General features: G+C 33.9%; 1 protein-coding gene across 4 annotated transcripts in view; it reads left to right on the top strand.

Annotated features, from left to right (window-relative positions):
* LEMD3 (LEM domain containing 3) overlaps positions 1–22,640 on the top strand; it is a 72,857-nt gene that overhangs the window by 31,761 nt on the left and 18,456 nt on the right. For all 4 annotated transcript variants that reach the window (XR_003147274.3, XR_003147275.3, XM_049115742.1 and 1 more), the window contains exons 3-10: positions 274–340; positions 2,518–2,585; positions 14,061–14,140; positions 14,226–14,371; positions 15,355–15,456; positions 15,559–15,661; positions 16,308–16,486; positions 22,387–22,468. Coding sequence is in view for 2 of the 4 variants with exons in the window: in XM_049115742.1 (XP_048971699.1) it covers positions 274–340; positions 2,518–2,585; positions 14,061–14,140; positions 14,226–14,371; positions 15,355–15,456; positions 15,559–15,661; positions 16,308–16,486; positions 22,387–22,468 (827 nt within the window). In the remaining 2 variants the exon portion in view is untranslated. The remainder of the gene's footprint in view (positions 1–273; positions 341–2,517; positions 2,586–14,060; positions 14,141–14,225; positions 14,372–15,354; positions 15,457–15,558; positions 15,662–16,307; positions 16,487–22,386; positions 22,469–22,640) is intronic.

Here is a 22,640-nt window from a genome sequence, read left to right on the forward strand (position 1 = left end):
AGACTTTTTTTCTTCTTCTTTTTTTTTTTTTTAAGCACTAACCTGAGTGCCAATTTCCCAATCAGTCCTCAAGAAAGTAAAATGTTTAGAGTGATGATTTAGATTTTTAGATTAAGGCTTTTTAAAAAAAATTAAGGTAGCCATTGTTTAAATGTGAATTTGTCTTTTGGATTATGTAGCTTCCATGATTTTAAGTTATTTACTGTTTTTTGAAAGATTATTATTTGGTATATGTTTTTGAATTGGATATTTTATCATTTCTTTTAATTTTAGGAAAGTAAGAAAAATCTTATGATGAACACTTTATACAAGCTTCATGATCGATTGGCACAGCTTGCAGGTAATTGTTTTAACATTCATAGTGTCTAAAAATGTTTTGAAAATTAATTTGTATATGTAGCATTCTATATCAGCAGAAATAGTTTTTCCCAAGACTAGTGTTATGTTTGTGAATTTTCTCTCTGGAAATTTTTGTTACCTGTACAGAGTAGTTTTTATTTTTATAGATATATTTAATCAAGGCCTTTTTCCTGCCTGTCCATATGTATTAGATGAAATCTATATTATATAATTCTAAAGTCAATCCAATTTGTTTATTGTATTAATAGTAAAAAATTTTGAAAGCTAGATATCAATTGAATTGGGTAAGCAATGAATTAAAACTCTAGATTAAATATAAAAGTATAGATTTTCCATTGATTAGGTATCATTTCCTAGGATAAAGGTAATATATTTTAGAATTTTTTCCTTATATTCTGCTCTTACTAAAGTCTTTTAGCATCTGTAAGCTGTAGTAGCAGCTTATCTGCTTATTACCTTAGCTTTTTTTTAGTTATTCTTATTTCACATATAATCTAAAAGAAGAGACTTTGGATTTGCTTCTTGTTAAAGAAGTTACAGAAAAGAAAAAGTGTAGTTTTCTAAACTTTTTTATGTAGCAGATCTTTTTGTAGACATAAGATTCTGGTACAAGGTAAATATGAAAGTTCTTTGGTTGATTGGAGACATTTAGGATCCTTATAGTTTCCCATCCTCATATCAGTCTTTTTTTTTTTTTTTTTTTTTTTTTTGCAGGGCGATGCCCTTAACTCTAACTCTGGCCTTTTTTTTTTTTTTTTTAATGCTCATAATTTTGTGTATATCACTAAAAGCCTTCTTTGCATTAACTAACTGGCTGTCATATTCATATACGGCAAGCTAATGACATTTATTTGGTATGCTGTATGTAGTACCCAGAAATAGGTTAAGTATATACTCTTTGGCTACCACAGGCTTCTACAGCTGTCTCTACAGCCTTGTTTTATGCAGTGTGCTAGATCAGCATAATTGGGGTGCTTTTAAAGATAAAGATTCCTTCTAGAGCAGGGGTCAGCAAACTTTTTCGTGTGAAGGGGCCAGATAGTAAGTTTTTGGGGCTTTGTTTGCTGGACTTTGTCAGAGGTACTAAATTCTGCCATTATAGCATGACAGCAGCCACAGATAATACATAAATGAATGAGTATGGCTGTGTTCCAGTAAAACTTCATGTATAAGAATCAGTGGCAGGGCAGATTTGGCTATGGGCCGAGGTTTGCTGACCTCTGCTGTAGATCTGTGGAAACTGAATCTTGGAGGATGCATCATAAAATTTGAAGACTTAGTTGTTTAATAGATATTTCTTCCTTTTTTATGACTGTGACCATTAAAATCTGACTACTTGCACAAGTCTCATAAATAGGAATATGGCTACTTTTTTATAATAGAAAGGTTTGCCAAGGAGTTACTTTATTATACTTTCATGTTAAAAAAAATGGTTTTTAAAAAAATCATGAAGAGAAATAGAGCAGGAAGAACTTGCAATTCAAGTTCAATATGAGGAAATTGATCTTTAATAACCACAGATAGCCTGAAAGATAAGGCTTTGGATTCTCTTATAAATTGTTATAAGGGAAAAGAAAGGTGTTATAAGAAAGGTAGTTTTGTATGTACTGTGTTCTTTGCAGAAATCAGGTCATAACTAAAAGTTTCTAATTTCCCTGTTGATCTGTGTTATGATAATTTTTAAAGCAGGCAAATACCTTGCTAAAGATAGGCTTAACACTGTCTTTATATTCAGAATGTACATTTTAATTTGAACCTTTTTGAATTATTAGCTTTAGTAATAGATGTGTAAGTTACCACAATGAATTTCCCCCCTTGAAAAACAGTAAATCTGTGGAGGGCCTTCTTTGTCCCAAGATCTGTGGATAGGCATCAGTGTGACATTGTTCCTACCCTGGCCAATGATTTAGTTGGAAATAGAAGACATGTTCCTATCTGGACTATTTAGAAATGCATTTAAAGATTGTGGTTTATGTAAAGATAATTGTTTATATTACCTACTGGATTTTTATAGGAAATTTAATAGTGTTTATCTTCTTTATTGATTATAATATGACCTATAATTGTGTAATTTGAATATATTTTGATTAATCATGTTTGTTTTCTTCTCTTTAACATAGTACTGATTCAAAATTAATAATATGCTAATCTTTCCAGGAGATCATGAATGTGGCAGTTCTAGTCAGAGAACACTTTCTGTCCAAGAGGCAGCTGCATATTTAAAAGTAAGCAGTACAATTAGAATTTTGGTAGCTATATTCTTAAAGTTTATATAAATTATTACAACTTGTACAAAAGTACCACGCATTTGATTTCTTTAATTGTACTGTTAGAAGCTTGGGCCTGTTGTTTGGTGTAATGTGAGCATGCGTGAGCAGTGGGGAGAGGGAGAGGGAGAAGGAGGAGAAACAGAAACAGATTCCCCACTTACCCACTCAGCAGGCAGTCCGATGCAGGGCTCAATCCCAGGACCCTGGGATCATGACCTGAGCAGAAGGCAGATGCTTAACCGACTGAGCCACTCAGGTGCCACACGCCCCGCCGCCCCCCCCGCCCCCCCACCCCCATGTGACCTTTATTATATTGAGGTGATTTGCTTCTATTCTTACTTTGTTGAGTGTTTTTAATCATGAAGAGGTATTGATTTTGTCAAATGCTTTTTTTGCATCTGAGATGAGCATGTGATTTTTATCCTTCATGTGTATCCCACTGACTTTTTTTTTTTTTTTTGTATATTGGACCATCCTTGAATTCCAGGAGTAAATCCTACTTGGTCATGGTGTATGATCCTCTTAGTATGCTGTCAGATTCATTTGCTAGCATTTTGTTGAGGATTTTTAGCATCTGTATTCATCAAGGACATTGATTTGTATTTCTTATAGCGTTTCTGTTTGGCTTGGCATCAGAATAATGTTGCTCTCATAAAATAAGTGCGAAAAAGTGTTCTCTTCAGTTTTTTGGCAGAAGTTGAGAAGGATTGGTAATGTTTGGTAGAATTCCCCAGTGAAGCCATCAAGTCCTGGGCTCTTCTTGTTTGAGAAGTTTTTGATTACTGATTCAGGCTCCTAACCAGTTACAGGTCTGTTCAGAGTTTCTATTTCTTTGTGATTCAGTCTTGGTAGGTTATATGTTTCTAGGAATTTATCTGTTTTTTTCTCTAGGTTATCCCAATTTGTTGGCAACTAATTGTTCATAATAATCTCTTATGATCCTTTGTATTTCTGTGACATCTGACTTGATATCTTTTCTTTCTGATTTTGAGTTTTCTTTTTCTTTTGAGGCTTTGTCAGTTTTGCTTATCTTTTAAAAAAAACAAACCAGCTGTTTTTTTTTCCTATTCTCTGTTTTATTTATTTTTACTCTAATCTTTAATATTTCCTCCTAATTGGGCATAGTTCTTTCTCTAGTTCCTTAAGGTGGTTTATTTGAGAGCTTTTTTAATGTAGCTGTTTGTCACTATAAACTTCCCTCGTAGTACTGCTTTTGCTGTATCCCATTAAAAGCTTTTGGGCTTCTGGAATCTGAATGTCCATTTCTTTCCCTGGATTTGGGAAATTTTCTGCCCATCTAGTGAATTTTTTAATTCAGTTATTCTTCAGCTCCAAAATTTATTCTTTTTAATTTTTTCTCACTTTATTGATATTCTAATTTAATTTGTGTGTTGTTTTCTTGGGCTGACACTTATTTTGAAATTTTTGTCAGGTAACTCCTATACCTTTGTTCCTTTAGGGTCAGTTTTTGGAGATTAATTTGTTCCTTTAGTTGGGCCTAGTGTTACTGTTTCCATCATGTACCTTAGTACTTTGTCGGGATCTGTGCATTTGAAGACACAGCCATATTTCCCAGCCTTTAGAGATTGCCTTTGTGCAGAGGAAGACCTTTACCCATGAGCTCAAATAGAGATTCTGGGGTGCTCTCAAACCTTTTCTGTGGATGCATCTTCTCTGGATTTGTGGGTGCAAATTATCAACTAAAAAGGTTTTCCAGGTTTCTTTTGTCAAGATATTGTAATCTCTTGCTCCCTCTGGTGTCTGTTTGCTGTACTGTGGGTCCCCCTGGAGCAGCTGCAAGCTGTCCTGCTCTTTTTTTGTTCTCAGCAACTCCCAGGTGTTTAGACTGAGTCAGGTCTCCTCAGTGCTCTGAGACATGATACAGAAGCCAGCCCCTTTGGCAGCTCCCTGAGAACTTGGGATATTGGACACATGTTCCAACTCTTTCTTTCCTCAGGGAGAAGCCAGGAGTTTGGGGTTTTTCTCCTGCTCGTTCTTCATCAAGCTGTGGAGAAGGGCAGTGGCGAGTTCAGATCATCTTTGTTCTCCGTTGTCTCCAAGCTATCAGTGCTTAGATTCAGGCAAGACAGAAACCAGACCTCTGGTAGCCCTCAGAAATTCTGAACATTAGAATTAGGTTTCAGTCTTTTCTTTGCCTCTTGAAGGAGAAGCCAGGAGTTGGGAATTTTCTTCTGGTTGCGCATGTTGTGCCATAGGGTGAGGCTCTGGTGAGCGAGTGCGACTAATTTTCCTACTGGCTGCCATGCTGCTTGTTTCACACTTGCTTGGGTTATAGGAGCCCTTTTTAACTAGTTTCTGGATTTCTTACAAAGGGAATTGGTCTGTGTATTGTTGAATTTGTGTCTGTATAGGGAAAGGATGGTCTAGGGCTTCCTATTCTGTCATCTTGTTGATGTCACCGCCTCACTTTTTTTTTTATTTAGAATATAGTATAATTCTAAGGGTTTCAGCAAAGTTGTGAATAGTTTCCCATGACATGCTTGTTAAAAAAGAGAAATATGGACTGTTTTTAACGTAATTTAGATTAACTTAATCTACTTAATATAGATATCCAGAAGATGTTAAGACAATATAATAATATCTTGGAGATTTAGATGTGGATTCACATTCTGGCTATATAGAAGCTGTGTGTCTTGGTAAAGTTCTTTCACTTTTCTGTACCTGTTTCTTAGTATGAAAGTGGACTTAATTCTTGTCAGAGTGATTGGGAGACTTAAGTGCTCAGTGCCTGATGGTTAGGGTAGTTTCCTAGTAAATTTTGCTTTTTTTCTGTGTTTCTTAGTTAATTAAATCCGAGTCACTCTGGAGAGAGTTTCTAATACCATGCTACAGGATTTGTCTTCTCACCCTTCCTGGTTCTCATCTTCAGTTTCAGTTTTGACCTAGATAAGAACAGTGATGACAGACAAATTGTACAGAGTATAATAGCTAAAAGATTGGATAGGTAAAGAATCGGGATCCAAAAAGATCTTAAATTAGGAGGAGTTTTGATTATGGGGATGGAAGAATTGCTAAATGGATTGTGGGGGTGGGAGCAAAGAAGGAATTGGATTGAGTAGGCTACAGAGATCATAGAATAAAGTATTCCTGAAAGAGGGCATAGCATGTGGGAATTCAAAGCAATAGTTCTTTATGAGATAGTTACACATGTCTTTATTTCTAGCAGTAGGAAAAACTGATCCCAACCAGTGCTTCCTTCCTGCTTTCTCTTCTCTCCTCTTCCTCTTCCTCTTCCTCTCTCTTTCAGTTAAATATCTTAGGTAATGGCACAGATATGTGTTATGGTTGGTCATAAATTCCTGAAACAGGATTAATTTACACTTCAGAAGAACCTCGAGACTCTTAAAAGCTCCTGAGTACTCTATTTAAAGGACTAAAGGGAAGGGATAAGGTTTGATTAGTAGTTATACTGGAGCTGAGGAAGAGGCAGGGGTTCCTATGGAAGGATGATACACCACCACCCCCATTTGATTGCCCCTATGGGTCATCAATAAGATAAAGTAAAAAGAAGGGACACAGAGCCAGGGTTGGGACAAGTCAGAATCTAAGCCAGGCAGCAGTAAGAGATGAGAGATTATTTCTACTAAAGATTGGCAATAGAGTAGTTATTGGACATATCCTTGCAGGAGTTGAATTGGAAACTGCCTGTAATTGGGTTTAAAAAAATTGAGATTAATGTCCCTGGAATTATTTTATGTTTTAGATTAGGTTTTACTTTTAGATTGGGTTTTACTTTTTTTTTTTAATTCAATATAATTTCTAAGCCAAGTTTTTACAAAAGATTTCTGATAGGTCCAGTTTTAATTAGTTAAGTGAAGTTATTTTGTTTTTTGGTTTTAAAGATTTTATTTGTTCATGAGAGACAGAGAGAGAGAGGCGGGGGCAGAGACATAGGCAGAGGGAGAAGTGGGCTCCCTGTGGGGAGCCCGATGCAGGACTCAATCCCAGGACCCCAGGATCATGACCTGAGCCAAAGGCAAACGCTCAACCGCTGAGCTACCACTCAGGCGTCCCTTAAGTACTACTTTTAATAATGTTTATTTTTTCAATATATATAACATTAACTTACGCTCATGATTTAACTAATGGAAAAGAAAAGAGAAAAACATTTCAGATTCACCGCCTGAAGGTAACCACTCATTTTTGATTAATTTTTCTGTAGTCTTTTCTTAACATTTTCATTCCTACAATTAGTATCACTATACATCATAAATTAGAAATATTTCATATTACAAGTATTTATATATGTTTTTTCCTTAAAATTATGAGAATTTTCTGATGTCATTGTTCAGGTTTTTGAAAACTGCTCTTTTTAGCACTGGATAATATTCCTTTGTATGATTGTATTGTGTCGTATTGGTTTGTGGTTTGTCAGTACTATGAAAGCACTCTAATCTTTGCATATATAGTATATGACTTTCTGATTGTTTCCTTAGGAAATAGTTCTAGAAACTACTTGTTAAGGAGCATGAGCTTTTGTTAATGCTTTTGATATATATTGCCAGATTACTTTCTAATTTGGAATGGCCATTTAGCACAGTCTAGTCAAAATTGCTTATTTTATTTTACCCAAGTTCTAGTGTAAATATGGAAGAACCTCACTACAAAGCTGGTGTCAAAAACCCATGATAATACATATATTGTAGGCTCTCTGCTTCTGGAGAGAGGTCTGTCATACATTTCATGTATTTGTACTATGGTTTCACCAGCAGCACAATTAAGTTTTTGGATTCAGCAGTAGATGGGCCAAAGGATGCACAGAACTCCTATGAGTGTAAGCTGATTTTCCCCCAATTTCCATTGCATTTTAAGCACAATATAAGTAAATGCTTGGTGGAGTAAAATGAGTGAATAAGTAAGCCCCAGCAAAATTTTTTTGAATTCTTGAATTTGATGCTTCACATTCCATTCTTATTTCTTCTACTTTCTCTTTCAAAGGAAATTTAAATAAGCATGATGATTAACTTAAGTGATTTAAACACCCTTTTTCTAACTCTGCCAATGTTTTCTTGAAATTTTCATTTTTTTTTTTCCACATTGATCATTTTTGAGAATGCAAGCTTGTTTTGATTTGTGAAAAGTTAAGAGGTCCCTCTGGTGGAACATTTAGGAAACACATAGCATTAAATTTTCATGAAGAGACCGAAACTTTTTATGTTAAACGGTAGAAGCTTTGTATGATAACTTTCCAACTAAACAGTGTAATTAATGGTGGTTCATTTTCTAGTTCATTTTCAAAACCTTTTGAAACTTCAACACAATACGCTTATGATTTGTGAAGAAAATGCTAGGAAAGAAAATAGCTGCAAGGTGCCAAATTATGAGGTTGGATAGGCTTTTATGGCCTAGCTTGGATTGCTAATCACTGCTAATAAAATTTTGTCTTTGTGGAAAAAATAAATGTTCTGAGAAATGGAATGATGGATACATTTTTTAAGAATTATAATCTATCAGGACACCTGGGTGGCTCAGCTGGTTGAGCAGCCGAGTCTTGCTTTTAGCTCAAGTCATGATCTCAGGGTTGTGGGGAAAAGCCCCACATTCACCTCTGCGCTCAGCATAGAATCTGCTTGTCCCTCTCCCTCCCCCTGTGCTCCTCTCCCCATGCTCTGTGTCAAAGAAATAAATCTTTAAAAAGACTATTATAATTGGGGATCCCTGGGTGGCTCAGTGGTTAAGTGCCTGCCTTTGGCCCAGGGCGTGATCCTGGAGTCCCAGGATCGAGTCCCACATCAGGCTCCCTGCATGGAGCCTGCTTCTCCCTCTGCCTGTGTCTCTGCCTCTGTCTCTCTCTCTGTGTCTCTCATGAATAAATAAAATCTTAAAAAAAATTATTATAATTTATCAAGTACAATTTATCTTAGGATTCACTTAATACCTCTGACCTCACAATGACCTAGCAAGGTGGGTGGTATCAAACCTACTTTATAAAGAAACTAAAGCTCAGAGAGATTTAATGATAACATCATTCAGCTAGTAAGTGGTAGACCTGGGAATAGAATTAAAATGCTTGCTTTTCTCACTATACTGTTCTGCCTCTTAGATGGAAGGACTGGGTTCATAACTACTAGTTTCATCTTTTGAGTGAGCAAGAGACTAACTCTGAATAAGGTTTAGGATTTGATCAAAGTAGATATATCTGCATAGATAGTGTACTTTTTTGTCTCCACTTGAGCCTATACATACAGCTACTCAGTAGTGGAGTTGTGATCTCATCCCAGGCCTGCTTGATTTTAAGGCCATGTTCTTTCCGATATTCCAGATCTGAAAGATGAAGTGCCCATTGACTCATCAAGAGTTAAATCATAATTACTATTGATTTCTATGTCTCCTATTTTAATTAATTTCAAAGATAACATATATAGCATATATCATGTCACAATTAAACAGAATACTCCCTAACTGGAAAGCCACATAGTTAGTTATTACTATGTATGTTACCATGTTGTGAGCTATTCAATAGGTTTTTAATCCTTACTCCTCCCTTTATCGGCATTTCTTTTCCTCCTTTCTAATGCTTTGTAGCTTTACTTAATGAGCTTTTCTTTTTTTACATGAAATAGTATTATTTTTATACTGTGAAATTCTAAGTTCAAAGCACCTGATGTGAATTTTAATAAAAATACATGTTTTTGCCAATGTTTTTGCAAATAAGGCAAATTTGGAGTTGGGAATCATGAGTGTGTGTATGTTCACATATAATATGTTAATAGGTTTGGTAAAGATTTAGGAAAATGTGCTTTGAATTTAGAAAGTTTTAAATGAAGTGGTCAGCCGTACATTGAGCTATTGCCTATAAGTAAATAGTAATAATAGTAATAGACTTGCTTTAAAAATTTGTGTCATCAGTGATTAGGAAATGGGCATTTTATGATGCAAGAATGCTTTACCTAAGAAGTTGGCAAACTACAGCCCATAGACCTGTTTTTGTATGGCCTTCTAGCTGTGGTTTTACAACATTTTTAAAGGTTGCTTAGAATATATGTGGCAGAGACCAGAAATTTATATGGCTACAAAGCCTGAAATAAACTTACTCTTTGATTCTTTAGGTGGCTACAAAAAAATGAATACCAAAATACTTTTCCACTCTAAAAATCAGGAAGATGCTATGCATGCTAAGTGCCGAATTATGAGGTTGGATAGGCTTTTATGGCCTAGCTTGGATTGCTAATCACTGCTAATAAAATTATAAAATATGTATATAAATTGCATTCCCTTGAAATGGTTTCATAAGTAAACCATTTGTCACTTATTAAATATATTGGCTACACATTTTTTTGATATTTATAAATAATGATGAAAAATCACACTTTTTTTTTTTTTTTAAGATAACAAGTAGCTTGTAGTTCTCTTTACCATCTAAAACCATTCTGGTAGTAGTTACACATAAGTAATGATACATAGCAAGATTAGTTTTGCTTCATAAAACTTTTTACATTTTCAATTTGATATATTAAAAAAAAAAACTAAATGTTAGCATGAGCTGTTTAATTAACATAAGCCAGGAAAAAGATTCACTCTTACTTCTTCACAAAAATTCAATTTATAATACTATAGAACTCTGAACATTTGTGGAAGTAACAGCCTGTTTCAGACCTTAATGCAGGAAAAAGATTCAACTCTTACTTCTTCACAAAAATTCAATTTATAATACTATAGAACCCTGAACATTTGTGGAAGTAACAGCCTGTTTCAGACCTTAATGTTCTCTTTAAATTCCTTAATGAAGTTTTAAATTAATTATCAATTGTTTTTTGTATTTCGTGTATTCACAAAGGGACATTCCATGGTGGGGCACCTGGGTGGCTCAGTCAGTTAAGCATCTGCCTTCAACTCAGGTCATGATCCCACCACGGTCCTGGGATCAAGCCCCATGTCAGACTCCCTGCTCAGTGAGGAGCGTGCTTTTCCCTCTCTCTCTCTCTCTCTTCAGCTCCCCCTGCTTATATGTGCACACACCCTCTTTCTCACTCTCAAATAAATAAAATCTCTTTTTTTTTAAAAGGACATTCCATGGTTCTGTTGTATTCCAGATAGTAAGTGGATATTAGGTAGTATTAACATGGGGAAGGAAAACAAAATGGGAAAATAACAACAGATACCCTTTTCTTACCCTTATTGTCTTATAACTAAAGGTTTTAAACTCATTATTCCTCCACATACTTAGCTTATTAGAGTATGTGTCCTTGTTAGTATGAGTCATTATGTACATTTTAAAGGATAATTAATGAAGGCAGTAGTGCTATTTATAATATCTTCAGCCTCCTAAAATTTTTATAAAATTTAAATATATATAAAATATATAACTAATAAATTAAGAAATTTATGTGTCTTTACATTATTTGAAGCTGACATATATAGTTTAGCTTTCAGAGTTCTGTGTAATACAAAAATGTCATTATATCTTGCATATTGTTTTAATGAAGAACATATAAATAAATACAGGTAAATACAGCATTTATGTTTCATTGATTTTTAAAAAAATATCCATGGTTTATGATTTCACTTATACATGAGATCTAAAAAAAACAAATGAACAAACATGCAGAAACAGACCCATAGAGAACAAACTGGTAGTTGCCAGATGGGAGGGGTTAGGGGATGAGCAGGACTAGTGAAGGAGAGTGGGAAGTTCAGGCTTCCCATTATGAAATGAGTAAGTCATAGGGATGAGAGGTACAGCCTAGGGAATAAGGTCAGTGGTATTATATGGTGACAGATAGTAGCTGCACTTGCAGGGAGCATTGCATAAACTGTTGGGACTACATCAAAATAAAAAGCTTATGCCCAGTGAGGGAAACAGCCAATAAAACTAAAAGGCAACCTACAGAATGGGAGAAGATACTTGCAAGTGATATATGCAACACAGGGTTAGTATCCAAAATATATAAACAATTTATAAGACTCAATACCCAAAAACCAAATAATCCAATTAAAAAATGGGCAGAAGACATGAACAGACATTTCTCCAAAGAAGACATCTAATTAGCCAACAGACACTTGAAGAGATGTTCAGCATCACTCATAATCAGGGAAATACAGATTAAAACTACAATGAGATGTCACCTCACGTCTGTCAGAATGGCTTAAATAAAGAATGTAAGAAAACAACAAGTGTTGGCGAGGATGTGGGGAAAAAGGAACCCTCATGCACTATAGGTGGAATGCAAACTGCTGCAGCCACTGTGGAAAATAGTGTGGAGTTTCCTCAGAAAGTTAAAAAATAGAACTACCCTATAATCCAGCAATCTCACCACTGAGTATTTACCCAAAGAATGTGGACACACTAATCCAAAGCGGTACATGCACCCCTGTGTTTATAGTGTTTACAGCAGCATTATTTACAATAGCCCATATATGGAAGAAGCCCAAGTGTCCATTGGTTGATAAATGGATAAAGACAATGTGGTCTATATAGCTATATATATAGATATATAATGGGATATTACTCAGCCATAAAAAGAAATGAAATCTTGCCGTTTACAACATGATGGATCTGTAGAGTATAATGCTAAACGAGGTAAGTCAAAGACAAATATCATACCAAATCACTTAAAATTTTTATAGTCCTTATTCATAAGTACACATTTTTATAGTTAAAAAAATATATAAATTGCATATTGTTTTACTTTTCTAAGCATACAGCTATTTAGCTGTCATCATGATTGTTTCTAAATGCATTCCCTTGAAATGGTTTCATAAGTAAACCATTTGTCACTTATTAAATATATTGGCTACATATTTTTTGATATTTATAAATAATGATGAAAGATCACACTTATTTTTTTTAAAGATAACAAGTAGCTTGTAGTTCTCTTTACCATCTAAAACCATCCTGGTAGTAGTTACGCATAAGTAATGATACATAGCAAGATTAGTTTTGCTTCATAAAACTTTTTACATTTTCAATTTGATATATTAAAAACTTGCTAGTTCCATAATAGGAAGTAAATTGCACTAATCAAATGATAAACCTTAACTTCCAGTGCTTTTGAAGAATCTGTTGATAAAATGCAATAGCTATTACTTATAAAAATTATTTTTTTTTAAAGGAGCAGTTTTTTTTTTTTTTTTTTTTTAAGAGAGAGAGAATCTTAAGCAGGCTCCACTCTCCGTGCAGAACCCAACATCTGGCTTGGTCTTACAACCCTGAGCTGAAATCAAGATTCAGATGTTCAACTGACTGAGCCACCCAGGCACCCCTTAGAGGAGTTTTTAAAAATGACTTCTTACTGCTACTTTTAGAAGTTCATTCTTTGTACTTAAAAAAGTACATAAAGATATAAAATTGAATAGAACATTAAGCTCCGTGAACCCAGGCAATTTTGACAGTTTTGCTTAGTGCTACATCTATCTCTAGGTCCTAGAACAGTACCTGGCACATAGTGAGAAATGGCATTGTTTTACATTTGTGCAAATCTTTTTAATCTACTATGTAGGCTAATAAAAAAAACAACTGGATTTTCATATCTGCTTCTGTTTTGGGTCTGTTTCAATGTTTTGGCTGAAGTACATCAAGAAAATCTAGTCTCATACAGATACATAGTCAAAACGGGAACATTTTAATACTCTTTTCAGATAATTGTAGATATTCTTTGTTGATACTGCATCAAAACTCTTTAAGAGGTAGTTTCTTCAAGATTAGTTGCAATGTGCAGTTTGAAGCCATATCAGTGATTTTTGTAAAGTCTGTCTCTAAAGTCCTTTGTTTTGCATGTAAAATAGATCTTTTACCTATGCAAGATTTAATAACTCCTGCATGGTTCATTTGGAAAATACTAGTTTGCTGTTTATGCAGATCTTCCCAATGTTGACATATTTCATTATGCCATACCACAAAGTCACATTCTTTAATATTACCCAGTTTCATTGCAAAAATTTTTAAGTATTGTGAAGTCATTAAACTCCTAGTAATGGATGCAACTTTTTCTAAATTTTACTTTTCACTTGAAAGCTTGAATGTTATCATTGGTAACAAAGTCAGCTGTTTTTCTTAAGTTGACATGCTTGCTTCATTCACTTACTGAGAAAATGTCAGTGAAACAGGCAAGTCTGTATAGTTTGCCATTTGTTCATCTAAAAATATAGGGTTCTATAAAAAAAATAAGTAGCTAATTCACTTTTATCACAGTGATACTTAAAAGACAAATTATATTTCAGAAAACCCCCAAATCTGTAAATGTAAAAGAACCAAAAAGAAAATATAACAAAATATTAAGTGTACTTATCTTAGGAAGATGGGGAAATTGTGACTTTTTTCCCCTTTCATTTTTCTGTAATACAGTTTTGTTGTGTAATACAGTTTCAAGTGTTATATAAAGATAAAAGTATGGTATTTATAGTATAGCTTATAGAGTCAAATGAATATGAATTATTAGGAATAGTTATGTTCTCTATTTTCCTTATTAGGATTTAGGCCCTGAATATGAAGATATATTTAATATTTCTTTGAAGTGGATTTTAGAAAATGGAAAAGATGTTGGAATAAGGTAAAGGCTTTAATTTCCACTTTGACCACTTTGTAGTATAAGAAATAATTTTGACTCTAAAGTCTCCTTAATTATTTTTAACTAGGTGTGTTGGTTATGGCCCTGAGGAGCAATTGACAAACATAACCGATGTCCAGTTCTTACAGTCCACAAGACCACAGATGTCTTTCTGGTGTCGCTTTCGACGTGCTTTTATTACTGTCACCCACAGGTTATTGTTGTTATGCTTAGGTAAGTTATTGGGATGAGAAAGAAGATACATGGCAGTCTAGAATTTTTATAGCTGTGTTTCACCAAATGGCAGGGTTGAGAATTTACTTCTGTGATAGTTGCCATTATAAATCACATACAGAAGCCTTCACTAGGGTAGAGTAATATTGAAGCTGTTTTTCTTTTTTAAATAATGTCAGTATTTATCTAAGGGCTTAGAAAACAGTGCTATAAGTGGAGGTGGAATAAAACTTTATTATAAGAATGTCATAAAAAAGACATAGATTATCTTTAGAAAATAGAACGGGAAATATGAAAATTAAGCTGATTTTTAAAATGATAAAGTATAAATTAAGTTCATTAAAATTATTATTAATTTAAAAAATATAATTTACCTGCATTAAAATTTTTACTTGGGTTCCTGGATTTTATGTGACTTTTGATTGATTATAGAAATTTAGAAGATAACGCATTTCTTTCTTTTCTCTGTTTAAGTCCTTTAAAAATAATTTTCCTAAGATGTAGTATGTTTATGGTCTTTGGAAACCCACTTTTCTAATAGTTTAATGTGGCAAAGGAAAAAGCTTGTGAAACATAGTTATGCTGTTTTCTTTTTTTTTTTTTAATTTTTTTTTTAATTTTTTTTTTTTTAGTTATGCTGTTTTCAAAAAAATAATAGAATTTAAAATGTTCAGCTGTCAGCATCATGGAAGAAATGGTTTTAGAGAGATTAAGTGAAGTTCTGGAAAATGCTCAATACTAAATTGTTCTATGTGGTTGTAATTTATGTAGGTAATTCAGCCTACTGTTATGAAGGCTCATTCCATTATCCTATTATGGCAGTTAAAATAATCACTGTGGAAACTGTCATAAGATTTCTCTTTTTTTGCTTTGTTTTGTTAACATCAGATTTAACGACTAGACCAATAACTTCAGGTGGCAGTGAATATTATTGAATGTCACTGAGCACAATTTTTCAAACACAAAACTTATAAATATTGCAGGTGTTGTGATGGTTTGTGTCGTTCTGCGTTACATGAAATATCGCTGGACAAAAGAAGAGGAGGAAACAAGGCAGATGTATGATATGGTGGTAAAGATTATAGGTATAAATATTTGTAAAAATCTAAACTATTTCTATAATAGTAATTATGTGATAAATTATAACATGATCAATGATTGATTCATTTGTAAATTTATCTTTTCAGATGTTTTACGAAGTCATAATGAAGCTTGCCAGGAAAATAAAGACTTACAACCTTACATGCCTATTCCACATGTGCAAGATTCCTTAATACAACCTCATGACAAGTATGTTCAAAGTATTACGAGTTGAACTAGATCAGAATGTTGGTAGTATTTCTGAAGTTGTGAAGATTATATCGGGAATTGAAGCCTTTCTCAAGTAGAGCTGTTCTGTACAGGCTTTATTTTTTGTACTTAAACTCTCCTTCCTTTTTAAATTCCCTTCTGTTCTGATTTTGAGCAGTGTAAAGACAACTGGATTTCTAAATCATGATCACTTTTATACATTTTTTATTTTTATCTTCACCTTATTTCCTTTAATTTCATCTTCATAAAGAAACAGATAATAGTGATGTTTTGTTAATAACGCCTTAAATATTTTGTTAATGAAACTTTTTCAGTAAAAGTACTAAATAATGACTTCTTGAAAATAAATGATTCTATATCCTACTGTAGCATTCTTCACCATAGCAACACCTCAGAATCATTAGTGGAGTTGGGGAGGGGGCGGATTACTGATGCTTCACCTCTGAGGAATGAAATTCAGTAAATTTGAGGTGAGCTTTAGGCATCTAAGTCTTTTTTGAAAAAATTTTGTAGGCAATGATAAGGAAAATCAGAAATAATAATAACCATTGCCTTCAATTAGTAATACATGAAAAAGATTCCAAGCCAAGATGCCAGTAAATTTGTCATTTTGTTCACATGATAGAAAAAAAATGAAGAAAGTCTGGGATAGAGCTGTTGACTTCCTTGCTGCTAATGAGTCAAGAGTTCGCACAGAGACACGAAGAATAGGTGGTGCAGATTTTCTAGTTTGGCGATGGATCCAACCTTCTGCCTCCTGTGACAAAATATTAGTAATACCTTCTAAAGTATGGCAAGGTCAAGGTATGTATTTTTAAACAACAAAAATAAACATAGTGTTTTTCCAATTTTTTTCAACTACGAAAGTCTTAATATGTTTAAAGTAAAATACTACTGTTGAAAAATACAAGGGCAAACTTCCTTTGCAGTTCTATTCCATAGAAGGAATTACTGTTAGCTTTCTTATATATCCTTTCTTCTTTCAAATATAAACATGATGGTTTGTCTTTACCATAAGAGAACACTACATACATTATTGTGATTTTTTTCCCTTTTTTACTTAAAACAACTTAGTATTATAGATCTAACTGCATTCTTTTTCCTTAATTTTTATGCAAATATGGCAATTTATGTTTTACATTACATAAAACATATAAAAGTGGAACATAACTTTTTAATTGCTCTTTTTTCCAAGTTTTGTTTGCCTGTCTCTTTTTCTTTTTTTTTTTAATTTTTATTTATTTATGATAGTCACAGAGAGAGAGAGAGAGGCGCAGAGACACAGGCAGAGGGAGAAGCAGGCTCCATGCACCGGGAGCCCGATGTGGGATTCGATCCCGGGTCTCCAGGATCGCGCCCTGGGCCAAAGGCAGGCGCCAAACCGCTGCGCCACCCAGGGATCCCTGCCTGTCTCTTTTTCATTGAGACCCATCCACCTGCATATCCCCTGTGCCACATAGCTCTTATGGCTTTCTTTCCATATTTTTCTCTATGTTTTCATGGTTTCAAAAACAGGTGTATATAAGTATATAGGAGGGCTTGGTGATTGATTGCCTTAGGTTCCCAAATCTCTACTAGTGATAACTGTTACCTCACTTGAATTTCTTGTATGGTTAGTTGCAAATGAAAATTGTGCAGTTTAATGTGCATTTCAGAACTAGTAGTGAGTTGAGTTTCTTTAAATCTTTTTGGGTAAAAGCATATTTATTCAATGTTTGCTAAACATAGTATTTATGAGAAAGTTAATCATTTTGAAAAAAATTGCGAGAAAGTATAATCCAGACACTTCCTTTCTTCTCTAATTTTCACTTTCAAAGAGCTTAAATGATCATAGTGTTCAGTAATCATGGCATAAAAATGATGCTTTGATGATATCAAAGATGGCACTAAACATTAAACTTTTTGTTTTAAAAGGTGTCTACAGAAGGGTCCTATAAAATGAAAACAGAGTGCAAAGCCAGTCAGATCTGATTACTGTAGTGTCTGATTGTAAATGGTTGTGGATTCTCAACCTGATTTTTTCATACAGCTGGCAATTGGTGCTTATGTATGCATAAGAAGTTCTAGAAATGGCCATTATTTTGTTCATATGGATTTATTTTTATCATTGTAGTTGTCTTATTTTTAAAATATGAGATTTTCAAGATCAATCTAGAGAAAATTTCTTGACATAAGTAATTCAGATTGTTCTAAATTAGTGGGAGGGATGACAGACTCTAAGTGTGTGAAATTGGATGCTCCATATCTAGAATTTAAAACCTCAAGACTATTATTTTCATTTTACCATTTTCTTTAGATAGGAGAAGACTGTGTAAGTATGATGTAAGACAACTTTGGGTCAGTTCTAAGTTGTAAAACTCAATATGAATCAATAGAGTAGTTCTAAAATGTTTTGCTATTTTGTTTCATCAAAGTTTATATAGTAAATGTTTACAAACTATATGCCAAGTACTGAGCTATCTTAATTTGAATACTTCTAAATGTACACTGTGAAGAATTATAAAATCAGTCTCCCTTTACTTGAGCGTCTTTGATTAAAAAAACATAAGTTACAGTGAATGAATTACTGAACCTAGAAAGAAATTGAGACTAAAATAAGACACCTGTTGTTTAGTAAATTGAAAAAAAAATGGCTGAGATTATGTTATCCTGAAGTCAGAAAATCCTGAGGTAGAACCTAGTAGCCATTAGCTTGAAATACCAATTCAAATTTTTAGAGTTATAATGATAAAAGGCTATAGACTCCTATCAAGAGATTTGAATTCTTTTAAGAATTTGATCATAAAAGAATTTGTTATAGGAGCAGAATAATGAGAAGTTGGTGGGACATTTCTTAATGATAATTATCTATATTGCCTTATTTAAGAACATATGGCCCTGATAAAAAGAATTTATTTTAAATATTAATTACATTTTATGCCATCGAATGTATAGTCTATCTAAATATAAGTGATTGACTTTGCTTGTTAAAAATATTAATACATAAACTAAGTTTTGCTTTCATTTAAATGTATCTGAACACATGTGCTATAAATATGGTTATATAGTGAGGGTTTGGGTTGTTTAAAAAGATGGTTTAATTTATTAACAGGCTTGATGTTTATCCTCTTATAAATAACAGTGGTTTAATTAAAAGGTACATTGCTGGAGGGTTGGTAATTATAGTATCTTTTGAATTCACTCCCACTACAAGCTGTTTTCATTTAATTGTATTTTTTCCAAGTAATTGTTAAATAATCAACCTTATTGAATTTTTAGTTCATTTTCTAAAGGATAGTTAAGTATAAATTGCATTCTTATGCAGCGTTATTATCTCCAATGGTATTTTAAAGTGCCAGTTAAACATCAAATTTTACCTGCTGGGGAGAATTATTTATGTTTCTGATGAATATAGTCTTCAGAATAAACAACATTCAGTTGAAGCATCCAAACATAGTTCTTGAGGTATTTGAAATCTATCATTATTTAGTAACCACTGTCTCTGCTTATACCAGGAGATGATTACAATTTAGTTAGGGAGACAAAGTATATGTCTTAAAAATCAGTTTGATCTTCACAACTACTTTTTGACTAGAGTTGGCCAGGAATAACTTCTCCTAGATCCATTATTTATGGAAACTTGGGTCTAGGCTAGGATAAGATGATATTAATGCTTCTGTTTTCTCTGGTTCATTCCCTGCTTGCCCAGGCCAATATTGGAATTTCAAGGAACTCAGATTGCCTGCAACTAAAAGGTCATTTAAGAACACAATCTATATACTGCCAGAGAAGTCTGTCTGGGTGGTACTAGAGTTCACAGACTTTCTTAATCTGGGATTTTGCAAAAACTTTTCATGTGTAGTGGCCATTTCCTCATACCATATCAGGCACTGTTAGGACATTCACACCCTAGACATTTCTTTTCACTAGGTACTTCTGAAATCTTTCATTAATATACTCGTGTCTTTATTTTTTTTCCAAGTTTTTATTTAAATTACAGTTAGTTAATGTACAATGTAATAATAGTTTTAGATGTAGGATTTGGTGATCATCACTTACATATAACACCTAGTCCTCATCACAGGTGCCCCCTTTAATCCCTGTCACCTATTTAACACATCAGTATACTCTTTAGCCATTAACTTATCCTTTAAACTTTCCTGATATATATATATATATATATTAAATCCCCAGACTCTCCAGTTTTTCCATGTACCTACTTTTTTCAGTTTTTCAGTCTTCCTCCTATCTTTCTTTTCCTGTCCATCTTAGTTTCCATAACCCATTCCTCCAACCCTTTTCTTGCTAGTACCCTTAAGTCATTACCTATATCCTTCATCTTAGCCTAGTAAATTCCAACCAAGGATGAAACTATTTTGTCGATGCCTTGCTATGGATAGGGAGCTGAGCATAGCAGCAGAAAGTCATACAGTTCTACAGACAGGTACATCATAAATAATTAATCTCAATTAGGCCCTCAGCACTGCCTGACTTTCATGTTCTCTTTTAAAAAAAAAAATATTTAAATGCAATTTGCCAACACATAGTATGATACCCAGTGCTTATCCCATCAAGTGCCCTCCCTGACTTTCATGTTATCATATTTTACTGGCCACTTAACTTACTGAGTTAACTACTCAGTAACAATTTTAGATCTCTCCGTCTTTTCAAACCTTTGCCTGTCTCCTGATTCTCAGTCGTTGACTTGAATAGAAGCAATCAGATTGTACCTTCTACAGATTTCCACAACCAAATCTATAAAATTGCCAGAATCTACACTCACCCTCACCTCCTGTTGAAATTGCGGAGTTTTCTCACTTAACAAAGACCTGAGCCCTTCCCTCCATAGAGAGTGGGATCTAAGTCCTCTGGCTCCCATTCCCTCCAGTCTTCTCAAGTATCTTCGCTTACTGTGTTCTAAATCCCTGCCTCTATGGGTTCTTTTCATCAGTACTTAAACATGCTGTATAGTCTTTCTCATCTTTTAAGACATGTTGGAGACTACATTGTTCTTTAGCTATCACTCTGTCTCTCCCTCCCTCTCTCTACCTATTTATAGCCAAATAGCATTAAATAGTTTATTATACTCATTATTTTTACTTTTTCACTTGTTTTATTCTTCAGCTGACTCCGATCTATTTCCCATCCCCATCATTCCAAGGAAACAGTTCTTAGACATTCCTATTGCTATACCAAGTGAACATTTTTCTCTTCTTATTTTACTTGACAATGTTAACAGTTGAGCCTGCTTTAAAACTTTCTTCTTTTGGCTTTGGGCTACTTTTTTAGCTTTCCTGCTACCTTGACCATTTTTTCGATCTTCTAAGTTTTCTTCTTTTCCCAGATCTCTAAGTGTTGGGAGTTTCCCAAGGCCATCTTTTTTTCTCATTCTACCTGTCTTCCTTCCACCTACAGATGATGTCAAGCTGCGACTTGATTTATCATTGATATGTTGATAACTCTCATATTTGTATCTTGAATTAAATCCTCTGGTTTTCAGATTTTTATTCCCATCTGTATACTTGTCTACCAGGATATAAACACTACAAATTCAGCATGTGCATGAATTCAGTATCTTCTCTTGCTAAACGGACCTCTTCCCCTAGTATTCTTGTCTAATTAATGATGATAACTCTTCTCAGTTGGTTCCACCATAAACTTGGGAGTAATCTTTAATCTCTTCCTTACCTCCCATGTATAATCTTTAAATAAGTCATGTCAAATCTATTCCATATGTCTTGGATTCTTTCCGCATACTTCCATCAGCATTGCTGGTCTATGTTATCCACATTAGTATCATCTCTCACACGACTATAGTAACCTTCTAACTGGTCTACTTGCATTCAATTTTATTTCTACTTAGTTGATTCTTTATGAGTCTGTATTTAAAAGTTATAATTTTAAAAGATCTCATCAAATTATTACTCCTTACAAAACTTGGAATGGTTTTCTATTTCTTTTATGGCAATGTCTAAACTCTTCAGTGTGATCTACATGGTCCTTAATAATCTGACCTTTCTCTCGTAAGGCTCCAATGTTCCCTCTCTAGCCACAGTGGCTATCTTTTAGTTACTTGACTACACTGAACTCCTTTTTGCCTCAGGGGCTATATGTAAGCTAACACATTTGCTTGAAATGTCCTTTATACCTCTCTTTACTCTGCCTACTTTTAATTTTTTTTTAAGATTTTATTTATTTATTTATTCATGAGATACAGAAAGAGAGAGAGAGGCAGAGACATAGAGGGAGAAGCAGGCTTCCTGTGGCGAGCCTGATGTAGGACTCAATCCCAGGACCTCAGGATCATGACCTGAGTCAAAGGCAGATGCTGAACCACTGAGCCTCCCAGGTGCCCCTACTCTGCCTACTTTGGTTTATTCTTTAAGTCCTAGAATAAATTTTACTTCCTCAATGAAGTGTTATCTGATACTTCCAGACCACCTTAAGTTACTTTCATACTTCCGGTATTCTTCCTTCTTAAGATTTACCATAATTACAGTTTGTTTGTTTTTTGACACTCTTTCTCAATTCTCAAGTCTCTCAGCCCCTTGGTAAACTGCAAGACTCTGTGAGAATAATGATTGTACTCTCTGATGTACTTTAACTTCCAGGGGTCTGGCTCCCAGTAAAAGCATGCAATGAATATTTTTGAAAAAACTGAATAACTGAATACCTTTCAACAAAGTGGAACAGTGACAAATAGTAAAACTAATTTTTTTTTGTAGCATTTCATTTAGATAGAAGAAATTCACCGCCAAATAGCTTGACGCCATGTCTAAAGATTCGAAATATGTTTGACCCAGTTATGTAAGTATCACAATCAGAGGTACATGTAATTTTTATTTGGAATATTTGGAATATTCTTATAATGCTATGTCTGTAATTGAATAGTCTCTTTTACCTTGAAATCTGTGCAAAAATGTTAAGCTTTGCTTTTCTTCCTCTTTTGTTAAATTTTAGGCAAAGATTTGACCAAAAG

Source organism: Canis lupus, chromosome 10 (genome assembly GCF_003254725.2).
Source record: "Canis lupus dingo isolate Sandy chromosome 10, ASM325472v2, whole genome shotgun sequence".
In the NCBI taxonomy this organism is placed as follows: Eukaryota; Metazoa; Chordata; class Mammalia; order Carnivora; family Canidae; genus Canis; species Canis lupus.